At 40.3% G+C, this 13,175-nt stretch overlaps 3 protein-coding genes across 3 annotated transcripts in view; 2 read left to right on the top strand and 1 right to left on the bottom strand.

The window, feature by feature from the left end:
• The window catches only part of LOC137969761 (stabilizer of axonemal microtubules 3-like), a 9,003-nt gene extending 7,483 nt beyond the window's left edge, over positions 1-1,520 (top strand). Inside the window, exons 6-7 of the mRNA XM_068816117.1 lie at positions 65-171; positions 766-1,520. Coding sequence (XP_068672218.1) covers positions 65-171; positions 766-854 — 196 coding nt within the window. The 3' untranslated portion in view covers positions 855-1,520. The remainder of the gene's footprint in view (positions 1-64; positions 172-765) is intronic.
• A 721-nt stretch (positions 1,521-2,241) lies between these two features.
• LOC137969970 (E3 ubiquitin-protein ligase TRIM71-like) lies at positions 2,242-11,093 on the bottom strand. Its single transcript, XM_068816396.1, has 5 exons — positions 9,679-11,093; positions 7,705-8,347; positions 6,735-6,932; positions 5,147-5,704; positions 2,242-4,672 (listed from the first exon to the last, which is right to left on the bottom strand). The coding sequence occupies exons 1-5, from the start codon at positions 10,282-10,284 to the stop codon at positions 4,428-4,430; spliced, it is 2,250 nt and encodes a 749-aa protein (XP_068672497.1). The 5' UTR covers positions 10,285-11,093; the 3' UTR covers positions 2,242-4,427.
• A 615-nt stretch (positions 11,094-11,708) lies between these two features.
• The window catches only part of LOC137971894 (uncharacterized), a 29,593-nt gene continuing 28,126 nt past the window's right edge, over positions 11,709-13,175 (top strand). Inside the window, exons 1-3 of the mRNA XM_068818637.1 lie at positions 11,709-11,849; positions 12,700-12,857; positions 13,026-13,070. Of these exons, the coding sequence (XP_068674738.1) occupies positions 11,741-11,849; positions 12,700-12,857; positions 13,026-13,070 (312 nt within the window). The 5' untranslated portion in view covers positions 11,709-11,740. The remainder of the gene's footprint in view (positions 11,850-12,699; positions 12,858-13,025; positions 13,071-13,175) is intronic.

The raw sequence follows: 13,175 nt of genomic DNA, 5'->3' as shown, positions 1-13,175 counted from the left end.
CCTTTCCTTTTCACCGTTGTGTTATACTCTGAACGTACATGTAGCTTTGTTTTCTGATTCACAGGGGAATGCAAACGCTGATGACCGAATCGTACACGATGCCTCCTGAGAGAAAACGACAGGAATTGTTCAGCATGAATGTCCCGAAACCCTGGCACGCTCCTCTAGAAAGTAAGTATGTGGGGTATGTGCATAATTAAAAGAAATCTGCTGGTTCTGGGCCGATTTATTTCAAGCCAAACTTGAAAGCTATTCCTGGATTGTGATTATTAATCTCGATTGGCCATTGTTTTCGCTCAAAAAAACTCGGCTCATGGGGATTGCATTTCTTGAAAACCCACAAAAATTAGCGTCTGCCTTAGTTCTTTCTGTTCTACAAAACAAGGGTGATTTCAAACTAGGGGTGAATTAGGATAAAGCAGATCTCATACTTTCACAAGTGATCCGGAATATTTGCGAGTCTTCGTAGTTAAGGACCCAATGTCTTTTTTCTTTTCATTTCTGTATTTCTAGTAAGACTTAGAAGAATCTACGTAAACTTAATTATTCAAAGTATTTCGTTTTAGTAAGTACTATTAGTCTCCAGAGCCCTTCCCTTTCGTGTGCAAAGGCGCCGGGTAAGATAAATGATGGGATCTGGGAACGAGAATGAATAGTTCCTTTTGACACTCGTCTTTATTATCCAACTTCCGTTTTATTATTATCTCTTCTCACTTCCGGTTATTGTTTTTCTTCCATTTATTATCTGTTCTTTGCTTTGCACAGGTCCAGGTCCCAGCGAGAAGTTCCAAGTACCCCGGATGTATAACACTGAATACCAATTTTACGGCAGTGAAAAACCAGTTACAGTCTGATAAAAAAAATATGGCACTAATGTAATAACCGTTGCGAGAGACTGTTCTTATTGATTTCGTACATCCAAGTACATCCAATCAACGAAGGATATGCTTGTGTATTTTCCAAATGCAGGACTGAAACCCACACATCGATGAATTACACGGCATTCAATATGATTAACTTATTGCATCGAGGAATTACCCAAAGCCGTGATTGTGAAAAGTTCCTTTTCAACCGTAGACAAGTTCTCACGGTGATTTTTTCTTGGAAATCTGATGTAGCTATTTAATTGGAATTCAGTTGTTTCTGGAAATTTAAAAAAAGGGAAAAAGGAAAGATGTGTTTAATTGCTTCAAGGCTCTGATTGTTAGAAAACGTGATTACAAACTAATTGTTTGGATTTGGCAGACCTTAGGTCAGTTTTTTCCTTTAGGAATATGCTAACAATTCCTTTTATCCGTACGTGTCTGACTGTATAAGCATATCTCGGGATTAAATTACTGGTGTTTGCTGGTGTGAGAATGTCCCAAGACGTTACATTTGTTTTAGTAATAATCCTCGAGGCTTTTAAGTGGGACTTGGTTACCTTTCATCATGTGTCATGTTAATTCTCAGTGCTGTTGTAAATAATAAGAAAAAAGGATTGAAAGCTTGTCACAATAAAGTTATAAATGTTGCCGATATCCTATCGTATTTGTTAAAGGCCAGTCATTGTCATGCCTACCATTGAGCGATGACCACAAAAAACCTCGTTTGCTTACACCTTTTTTACCAGTGCAGATCACATGATAATAGAGTTATTTCTTTCATAACCGCTTATACTCATGAGCACAGGTATGCTTTTTATAAATTTTCTGGGTAGCGTCACGTGATTTACAACAACCACATTTAGTTTCCATTAGAATACAAAATTAATGTAAAACAGAGACTAAATTGAACTTGTAGGCAAACAACTAAACAAGCTGAGCAATTAGTTATGTCTTTTAGGAAAACAAAATGTACACAAGTGAGTAAGGTCTGCAGGTTCAAATGGCCTTTGAAAGGATTGCTTTGTAATTCAGCCGCCAGGGTAACAGCCAACTAGAAATACAGTATCAGTCAGATCACATGTAAATGCCCCTGTATAAAATATTGATACACTTGTAACTCTTGTTCTAGAAAACTCACTTTTCTGTTTGCGTTGAACGAGGGGAAAACTGGCCGAGGCTTGATCGCTGTCCAACTATGATTTGAAAGTGGACAGGTGTGTGACATCAACCCGGTATTGAACCAATTACCCTTCTTGCCTCAGCTCTATCGTAGGTCAAATCGGCAACTGTTTTTATTTTTTGGTGGGACGGGGGGGAGGGGGGGGGGGGGTGAAGTTTCTCAATAACAGTGACTTCAAAGGGTAAAGTTTGGCAAACAATTATTCATTTTGAACACGTACAGATTAGTGTAGTAAATGACTTTAATTTGACCGCCTATATGCTAGCGATTGTAAATTGCACACAGTCCTGCTCAAACGTCATCAACTTCAAACTTGCATATAAGCTGTCTTCAATATGTCTTTCTTGTCACGTACCATTGAAGTGGTTAAAATCAGATAACGAATAGTAGTATTCCCAGTCTTAAACGTTGGATCGGCAAGAGGTAAGAGAGCTCGATTTGCGCATGCTCCAGGTTTGATCGACATATAGATTTAGTTGTTTTGTGTAAGTACCAAATTTCAATCCCACCATCATTGCTTTGTTTTAATCGTCAACTAGTTCGGTTTCTTAACGCTTTTATGTCGTTCTTAATGGTAATATTCTTTATAAAAAACGTGATAGACGATCATAGAGGCACACGGCGGCAATGGCCGTATTTGTACTAGAGGACGTCTAAGTTAGACGTCCAGACGCATGAAATGTCTGACGGTAAGTGCGACTAATATGAATACGGGACGCAATAAACTTCGACGGCTAGAAATCAAATTCATAAATTTCTTCCAAAGATACTGAGATTTAATAACCAAAGAGACTGTGTGCACTTCATTGCTAAGTGCGCGTCCCAGTTTAGTGCGTCTCGTCTCTATACTAGACGGCTTAGACGTCTGAGTCGACTAAGACGTCTGTTAAGTGCGTCTAAACGACGCACTTAACTTTAGACGTTTAATTCGTCTGACGTTTAATGCGTCCACCTTATTTCCTGTCGGTTTATACTAGTCGTCTAAGACGTCTAAGATGTCTTCTGGTATAAATATTGCCAATATTCGTAGACCAACTGGAGAGAGCTAATGGGGTCGCACGTCAGGAACTCCCAGTCATCATAGCAGAAAGAGGCGAGTAGGGAAGGCCTAGCTATTAAATCAGTGAGTCTGCGCTCGACGTAGTAGTACTTTCTATCCGAGGTCCTATAAACGTCAAGGAATAATTATCACAGTGTAAAAAATAACAGTTCTTTTCAACGAAACTGATGAATCTACTATTTATAAAAAGGTTTGTAAAATATATACTTAAAATATTATCAGTTAGTATAATGATAAAAAATGGCTATGAATCATCCGGAATATAATAAATGGCTTAGGTTTTTATTCACCTAAACTAAATGTTACGGCCATTAACCTGACTATCTGCTGTCGTCTTTGACGAACGGCTTGGATCATAATGCATAATATAATGCAAGGATCGAAAAAGATTACAATTTAAAAACACTGGGCCCCCTTTTTCTAGTTTCCACTTCTTATTTAAAAAACAAAAAAAACAGCTCTGACCACGACAACACCAAGCCAGTGAAATTGTCCTTGAATAAACCGCAAATTTTTTAATTGCAGTTGTCTCAATAGCTTTGCTCCTGAGTTATGTGAAGTTTATGGAGAAAAGGGCATTGATATTGGAAGAAATATCAAAAGTTAATTTTAGTTGAACAACAGATAGGTTATATTTCACCAGTATGATATTTTTTCTGAAAACAAAGTAAGATCAGAATTTCATAAAAGAATACGATAACCAGATATTATGGAGTGGTTTCCACAGAGTTTGCTTCGTTTGTTTGACCTGAATGTCTCAAAAGGTAACGTAAGGTAAGGTAAAGTAAAGTCTGCTACGAGCCTAGAAGGCCCACCAGGCCGGCGCTTATCTCCGGTTTCGGTATCATGAAGAGACTAGGAGTATTTCTACTCCCCTCTGGATTGGTATCTCCGGTTTCTGTATCATGAAGAGACTAGGGGTATTCTACTCCCCTCTGGATGGGATGCTAGTCCATCGCAGGGTTACCCCCTGCATTAAATTCACCGGTACCCATTTATACACCTGGGTGGAGAGAGGCACCGTGAGAGTAAAGTGTCTTGCCCAGGAACACAACACAATGTCCCCGGCCAGGACCCAAACCCGGAGCACTCGATCCGGAGTCGAGCACACTGACCATGAGGCCACTGCGCCTCCCGAACGTCTCAAACACATCAACCAATCAGACGGGAAACCAATCAGTGCTCCTTGCACCCATGCCTTTTTCTTCGCCTGCTGGCTTTACCTCATCCGCATGACTTCTGATTTGCTCATTCTAGGGCTAGTTTCACGATGATGCGTGCTTCAACTTAAGAGTAGTGCGAAAAATTGTCCTTGAACATTTCAAAAGACCTGTATACGGTTATTTCCACTATCAACCACGATGATATTTCCCTCCTTTGTAATAGCGATGCCGCATGGATTCTTGAAACAGCCTTCGTCTTCCCCAAAAACTCCAAAGGTACTGACGAACTCGCCATTAGAATTAAAAACCTGGATCCTGTGATTATGATAGTCACAGACCAGAATGTTGTCCTCATCATCACATGCCACACCCTCTGGACCATCGAACAATCCATTTTGGGATCCTGCAGAATAAAAAATTTGATATGTGTAAAACGGTACTTTTAACTCTTCGAATCAAGAAGAGCGTGAAAAATTGTCAAGGGCTGGTCACTTGGGGTGTATGATCACTGGCGAAAGCTATTTTGGTTGCCTTGAGCCAGAGTAGGGTCTACGTTCCGAAATCAGTGGCTACAATAGAAGCCATGAAGGAAATTATAGGCAACAAATGCTTTTAAACGAATGTTCTATAATTACCGTAGGATTTAATGAATCCGAAACCAGTTTTGGAACTGTATGCATTTCAAGCCTTATAGAGATTTGCTGTAGATCTATTTATCCAAGCCTACCCTGGTCAATTGCGCACCTTTACCTCTCGAGTTTTCTCTACTAACGACCATGTACTTGAAACATCCAACAGTTTAGTCGCTTTTATGAAAACACTGTGAATTATTTCCTTAGTTTGCAAACCAAAGTCCGTTCAAAATCGTCATTGTTACCTTCCTTTCCAAAGTCTGACAAACAATTTCCTTCCATATCAAACACTTGTACTCGGTCATTCACACAGTCGGCCACCATAATCCTTCCCCGCTGGTTGAGGCACACATGATGCGGGTATATAAACTGTCCTTTCGAAAACCCCTGGGAACCAAACTGCCGTACGGGATCCCCGTTCATATTGAACAATTGCACCCGGTGGTTGTCTTGCTCCGATACTATCACCAGTTCTCCAGCGGTGCACTCCACACCACACGGGTGATTCATATGGCCAGGTCTCTCGAGCCCAAAACTACCAAACATTCTTATGAAGCGACCGTCTTCGTTGAAAACTTGAACGCGGTGGTTGTTGAAGTCTGCGACCATTATGTGTCCATTAGCGGCGCGAGAGACACCCTTGGGGTTTCTAAACTGACCTTTCTCGATCCCCTCACTGCCAAACTTGAAGATAAACGTTCCTTCGAAGTCAAAAACCTGTACTCGGTGATTGTTGCAGTCGGTGACAATCAAGTGGTGGTTTTCTTCATCAATGGCCACATCCCATGGCAAGTTAAACTCTCCTAGCAAAATAAACAAACAGCATGTCAAGCGGAAAACATTGATCGTACATGTGTTCGCCTGAGGAGTCGAGTTTGCAGATTTTGCTACGAGAGGTTTTTTCCTAGTTTCTCCACTTTTCCGAACCAACATTTGATGACATTGCAATTGATTTGATCAGCACTTTTTCCAATAAGGGCATCATTAACCACTTAACAGATACTTTGAGAGCACGATCAAACGCGAACGTCACCAAGGCTGATCCATTCCACAAATGTTAAACCGGTACTACAACTTGTATTACTTTTTTTTCCCGGCATTTTAATTTCAGTTTCTCGAAGGAAGGTTTTCTATCTAATACTTGATTCCAGGATGCACTGCACAAATGATTTATCACCATGACATTGTTAACTGGCCCACAGCCTTTCTAAATAAATCAGTGTGGAGGAAAACGGTTAACGTTTGGAATGGTTTGAAGACGATGAAAGCCAGATGCAAAAGGTTGAGGAAGAGTCACGTGTCAGATGAAAGGCTGCCGATGCCTTCCGATTTGAACTGCCACCTGGGTAAGAGTGTTAACAAACTTCATTAAACTGCCATTCTCAATTCGAGTGGTACTGATGACGTCATGCTTATTTACGACAAAAAAAGCAAATTAAAATCGATGAGCATGCTTCAGATTCATAGGAAGGAGTTTCTCTTTTGAAGGTTCCCCTGAAACAAAGCTTTTGCGTGAGGAAGCTCTTATTTATCTAAACTGATTTACAGTTCTCGTAGAGTAAATCGTCAGTTCACCGTACTTGACTTCTTGACAAGAAAAAGAATAGAGATAAAAAAGTGTTCTAGTTCGCATGTCTATGACGTCACAGAGGTCAAGTTGATGTCCAAAGGCAATTAAAGACACGGCTTCCGTGTTGGTTCATCAAACTAATTATTCGGGAATTATACGCTATTTGTTTGCAACCATTTTGCTTCTGATCACACCGGGTTGGTGTTAGCGTGTGTCACGTTGCTTTTTTTGTTTCTTTTTTCTGTATAAGGAAGAAATCTTACCTCCTCCAGTCCCCTCGCATCCAAAGCAAGCCATCACTTTTCCAACCTTGGCAAAGTCCATTCTGCCAGTCACATTGACAGTGAAAGGGCTTCCATTGATGTTAATATTTCTCATAGTAACTTTAATTTGATGACTTCCTCGTACAATTGGCTGATAGGACACTGTGTAGGTACCGTCTTCGTTGTCTATTAGATGAGCTAAAAACCAAGAGACAATAGGAAGGTTAGCTTCTCTTATTTTTATGCGAATTTGTCGTTGTTTTGGGCATGATTTGGTTCGGAGTTTCTTTCGAAGTTTGGACCCCTATTAAAAGTCAGCTTTTAAACTGGTATTTCGTACTGAAGTCATTTCCCGTTGATTAATATAGGGTGGGGATTTTTCACACAGGAGTCACCTCTTCGAACTCTCCCGGGGGGGGGGGGGGTTCTCCCTATAATGGCCTATACGGTGAGGCTCCGCCCGAAAGGGGTACTTTTTTCACGTTTCAGGTATATGAAAGGGAAGGGGTCTCACGAGTCGAAGTATTATGAAAGGGTAGGGAATTAAAACAAATCTGTCATTTAGGTATTTAAAACGGCCTTTCATGAAAATATTTCGAACACACATACCTTATGACTGAGGGGATGCAGTGTTCTTAAGTAGGTTTGTGAAAGGGGTACTATTTTCCAATGGAAGGTATACGAAAGGGGTATCTTTTCTGCCAAAAATGGTATATAAAAGGATAAGGGGTCGGACGTCGGGGCGGAGCCTCCCCGTATTAATTTTTTTTAGCATGAGTTGTGGTCAAGTGAGACAAAACTAGAGATGGTAACCGACTGCAAATTATCCACACTTCGAGATTGCTTACACTATTCATTGTCAGTTGGGTTGACTATGAACAGTCTGAGGTCCACATCGAAGGCTTTGGCTCAGATGGATTTATTTCGTCTTCTTGGCAACCTCGGGACTGTAAAAAGGTAAAGTACTTACTTGGAACGGGATCTCCCTCAGGTGGCTCGATCTCCACCTTGATTGGCTCGCCATTGCCGCTGTAAATCTCGTTCATCCGGTCTTTCGAAGTGACAAGAAACACCGCCTCCACTCCTGCTTTGGCGCGGTGGATTCCAACACCGGTAGCAAAACAATATGGCGGGTAAGCATGATAAACTTTCACCTCGCCGATGTGGGCAACAGCTTTTCTGAAATCGTCTGTGGAAAAAATGTAATCAATGAGGTCGTCTTCCAGCGGCAAAAACTCTAATTTCTGGCTGTTTAAGTCCTGCAAGCGTTGTGTCATTTGTTTTTTCACGAGCATAACTTCGGCTTCGTTTCCATGGCGAAGCAAATTCTCCGTAAAATCGATGCTGCTGTTCAAATTCCCTAACATCATCTCAAGCTCATCGAGTTGTATTCCCAGCGTTTTGGATTTCATGCGGTAGATATTGTTGACATGGGTGAGGATCTCATCTTCGCGTTCTTGGATAAATTCCCTGCATCGTTTGCAGTTTTGATTCACCTCTTGTCGTACTTCTTCCAACTTACAGTCGAGCCGTTGTCTCGTCTCGGCGACTTTTTCAATGGCCTCCTTTAGCGGTCCAATTCTTTTCTTTGTGTTCATGACCAAGACTCCCACCTAACATAGACATTGACAAAAAAACAAAACAAAACAAAACAAAACAAACAAATTGAGTCATGAGAATACAGTAATGACCAGTAATTCTACAAAGCTGCGTTCAACATTGATGGCCAACAATGCAAGTATCAACATTTGTCAGCCATTTTGCAGGTTGTTTTCATGTTATTGGGACTTCTTAAGGTAACTTTAATTAAAAAAAGCTCAACTTTTTATCCAACCTTTGTTAACATTTCTGCTTCTGCTAACACCACACTCAACATCTTCCCATCGCCGAAGTTAGAAATTGCTGCTTCTTTTCAGTAACACACTTTTTTAAAATTAGTTCAAATCAAATCATGTGTAAGTTTAACCACGAGTAAACACGCACCGATCAGAACTCGGACGCTCGATTTTCTATTCAGCTCTTTCAAAGAACAATGAGGCCATTTTGCTACATTGCCTGATGCTGTTAAGACATGTTGGTGACATCGGTAAAATCCATTGTTGGAAACCAGCAGTGCCTTCAATTCATAAACATTCTATGCCCTCACCGATTTCACCAAAGTAGCCAAGAAGCAGCCAAGAAAGAACGAGACTCAACAAATCTCCAACCACTAAAGGTGTACCAACTCTCCTACATATTCACCAAAACAAGTTATCACGTGCCGTTATTGGTGAACACGTTTACACTTGTACGAAGAAGGTAGAAAATCTCATGATTTTTTGCTGGCGATTACACGATAAATTCTTCCAACCGTAAGTACCGAGAAAGCAAGAAACCTTGGGAGTACGAATAATGTGCTTAAGACTTTTGTGCTAATATCCTCTTTCAGGCGGTATGCACGTCGAATGCCAACGTCTTGCGAAAGATACTGAACGTCCCAAGATTTATGTCGTGGGGCTTCATTTTAATAACAAATAAAAGTATCTAACTTTAAGCCACCTTTGTCTTAAATATGTTTCCAGTGTGCAGATTATTCAAGATTTATATCTGGTATGAACGGGGCTCGAATGTTTGCAGAGCGAATAAGAAATTCATCGTCAATTGCTCATGTCCTCCACAAATCGTTGACTTGGGTCATATTTTTTGAGTTCTTGTTCAGCATAGTCTAGAAAAGAAATATGCCGAAATGTAAAACAGGCGACCTCTACTGTTTTTTAGTCATTAAACACATCGCTTTGTGGCCTTCGTTTGCAAAATCCTATTAATTGAACGTCACAAAAATCGTTGATTCCCCTAAACGAGTTCATGTGAGGATCTTAATTAGGTTGGAATGTCAGCTTTTCTTTTGTTAAATCAAGACTGAAACAGAAATTTGCCATTATATATATGTATACAACTTTCTTACCTCTGAACGATGCTTTTTATCCACATCCTTCAAATATCCATAATGGTGTTCTCTGTGCTCAATTATCAGGCATTCACGACAAACGGGCTGGTCACAGGTCTCGCAGAAATATTTCAACACATCACGCTCGTGAACAGCGCAGAGAAGCGGACGGTGGAGTTTTTCCTGCACTTCCTTTTGCGCTTGCAAGTCGTTCAAAGCGATCACTTCATGTTCTTTAGTCAAGCGCGTTCGTCGATGCGCTGCAACGCACTGGGAGCACAAGAACTCCATGCACTCGATACATCTCGAGGTCGCACGGTTGCTTTCCTCGCAGTTAGTGCATACAACGGGATTGGAATTGCTCTTTGCAACGGATAGGAAGTCTAACATGTTGTTGATGAAGAAGTTTGTGGACAAGGCCCCGACGCCATCTTTGGGGACGGAAACGTCGCAACGACAAGTCGGACAAATAATGATGTTCTCTCCACTGTGGATAAGTCCTTGAAGACAGTGCTGGCAAAAAGTGTGCAAGCATGGAAGAACTTTGGGCACCGTGTATGTTTCCAGGCAAATTGGACATTTTAAAAGATGTTCCGAGAGTTTTTCTACCTCGACTGAGGCCATCTCGTTACAAGCAGAAACTCTTGTGTAACTGAAACGTATCACTCGAGTAGTTTTCACGGCATAAATTTTCAAGGCTGTTTTTTTAGAATCCTCGAGTATCAAACTGTGCTTTTCCCCGGCTGAGCTTATCAAAAGAAGAAAGGAAAACAAAGTTTTGGCAGCCCAAATCTGGAGACAGCCACTGAAATTTAACACGCCCTGGATAAACAAGCTTTGCACGGTGGTGCGTTCCAAAAACCTAAACGAATTCAAGATCTTGCCACCCGTCGTGGTACCTGCTGTTGAGAAATACTACGTTTGTAACGATGGTTTTTATTCGATCGGATACCGAGTCGAAATGTCCGTGCTCGGAAACCACAAACTTTGCTTCAAAATATGAATTTGCGCTTTTCAAAAGATTTGGACTATTCTATCTTGTTCACACTGTACAACGTGAGCGAATTATAGAAATGATCAGTTGTAGGAACAGTACTAAAGCTGTGAAGGAGACTGAATGATTCACTGTTGTGGTCATGCATCTCCATCAACACCTAAATTTACTCGTTTCACCTTATTGGCAAACCAAAGGCGGAAACGCAATAGACTTAAAACTTGGAACTACATTTGGAAACAGCATGTACAAATAGGTCAAAGCAAAAAGCCCATCTTTTTGATCGAATGAGACACTGGTGAAATTGCAAATCGAACGTGATGCTGATTATGACGCTAAAGGAAATGAATAAGTGGATTAATCTCATTTTGCACAAGTTAGGAATTGGACTAGTTTTGCCCAATTATCTATGCCTTGTGAACCAGTTTTTTAGCCGTTCTCTTCGTAAAATGTGGTTTGACACTGCAAAGGCCTTCTTATAGAGTTCTTTGATGCTTTTGTTCAAAGCCAGTCTAGTGTTAGCGTCTCGTGAAGAAACTCGAAAAAGGTCTGGATTTCATTAACTACTCTTCCCTTCACAACCCAGTCTTGCAAGGAACTTTCTAGTTTGTTTTCTCACCAACAGAAAGTTAATTGACGAGGTAGTTTTAAGTCGTTTTAAGTCGTAAAAAGAATCACAGGTATTACTCAAGAAAATATAATAAGATAGTATTTTGAGAGGCTATTGACCTAAGGCGTTAAATTTCAGAGAAAGAAACTTGCTTCAGTCTTCTTGCTATTAATATAGCTTGTTCCAGGCCTGTCCATTACAGAGACTTGCTTCGCTCTTGTAGTAACCAAAAGGGTATAAATTTTATTTCGGGTTTGTCACCATAAAAGTATGCTAGTAGCATTAATTCGACCCTTTCCTTGGTCACTCCGTTGATTATAAATAAATAACTTTGGCCCGCTCATTTACTGAGCCTATTTAAATTAGTTTTTCCTTTTAGTTAAATGAATGATGCTATAGGTAAATAACCAAATACCACCTGCCTGTTTGGCAGGACTCCAAAACTAGCCCAGGCTACAAACTTCATACTTTAGCAAATGGTGCATATTAGTCGACATTTTCTGTTAGTGGAAGAATTGGGTGTCATGGAAACTCATATCGAAAGCATTCTTGCTATCACACTTGCCATTTCCTTCGTCATAAAAGGTAAGATAGAGTTAAATAGAAAATCAGCTGGAATTAAAAATCGGAATAATTATTATGTCTTCACAGTAATGAAGAATCTCCATTTGTATGAGCACACTGTTCGCCTACTCGCCAACTGAACCAATTCGCCGACTTGCCAATTTTCGGGAATAGACGGAATGCAGTGACAAGCTGCAACCATGATTCAAGTTTAGTTTTGTTGCAACAATACTCGTATTTGCAATTCACAGCGTGTCTTTGATACACCAGGTTATTCAGGTGATTGGGCTCAACTACAACAAAAAATAGTTTTTAAATCAATCCTTTTCCACATTTTCATGTGACTTGATCACCGTGAATAAAATAATCCTATCTACAGCGTTCCAAGGATGTAAAATGTAAACTTTTCAATTTTGTGTTCATTATCAAGCGTCAACTTCGTCTACGTCAAGTTAGTCATCATAATTATCACCGTAATCATGATAATAGCCCGAATCAACTTCATTATAATTATGAAAATCATCATTGTCATTAGCATAATTATGATCATTATTGTCCTCATCGATATAGTCAAGCCCCAGCTATAAGGTTATCCATGAAAGTCTTGGAATCTAGATTCCGCAATGTGGATTCCCAATTCTATGTACTCAACTCCAGATTTCAATTAGTAGATTCCGATTGGGATAGATTGGGATTTCATACTCCCACGACTGGATTCGGGATTCCAAAAGACCAGGATTACAGATTCTACCCACAAAAATTCTCCGGGATCAGGTTTTCCTTGCATGAGGGGAACAAAATACGATCTAATACTCCTTGCAACAAATTGCTCCGATTGAAATCTTCTTTTATCATTAATTTTATTCCACAGAAACTTACTCAGCAAATTTTCCTAGTAAAGGAGAACATCATTTGCTGGAAGACTTGTTCGATGCTGCAAGGTACAACAAGCGAGTCAGACCAGTCCGCAACAGCGAAGAAGCGGTGAATGTCACATTCGGGCTGGTCGTCAGAGAAATTGTTGATCTGGTGAGAAACTATGGCAGAGAAACCCCAAACGTTCCCTAGCCCTAACCCTAACCCTTTGTGCGTGCTTAAATTTCGACGAACTAAAAAGGTTAATAAATAAATCAAAGTTCTCGCCGCACACCTTAGGAACTATTCGACAATTTGCTTACAACTCTCTTTTATTTACAGGATGACAAAAACCAGCTACTTATTACCAGGGCGGAAATAAGAGAGGTGAGTTAACTCAGTCAGTCAGTCAGCCAGTTCGTTCACTTCGTTCATTTTGACAAGCTGTACGTCATCCATTTGTTATAATTTGTCACTAAACAAGAGAAAACG

This window comes from Montipora foliosa, chromosome 9 (genome assembly GCF_036669935.1).
Source record: "Montipora foliosa isolate CH-2021 chromosome 9, ASM3666993v2, whole genome shotgun sequence".
NCBI classification, from domain to species: Eukaryota; Metazoa; Cnidaria; class Anthozoa; order Scleractinia; family Acroporidae; genus Montipora; species Montipora foliosa.
The sequence above is the reverse complement of the archived record's forward strand: the minus strand, read 5'-3'. Positions and strand labels throughout refer to the sequence as shown.

What these genes read in the sequence shown, in the direction of transcription:
- LOC137969970 (XM_068816396.1), bottom strand. Translation starts at nt 10,284, where the DNA reads ATGGCCTCAGTCGAGGTAGAAAAACTCTCGGAACATCTTTTAAAATGT. An exon ending in ATAAAAAGCATCGTTCAGAG is followed by an intron (nt 8,348 to 9,678) that starts GTAAGAAAGTTG and finishes TGTCTATGTTAG; the next exon opens with GTGGGAGTCTTGGTCATGAA. An exon ending in TGAGGGAGATCCCGTTCCAA is followed by an intron (nt 6,933 to 7,704) that starts GTAAGTACTTTA and finishes CTTGGTTTTTAG; the next exon opens with CTCATCTAATAGACAACGAA.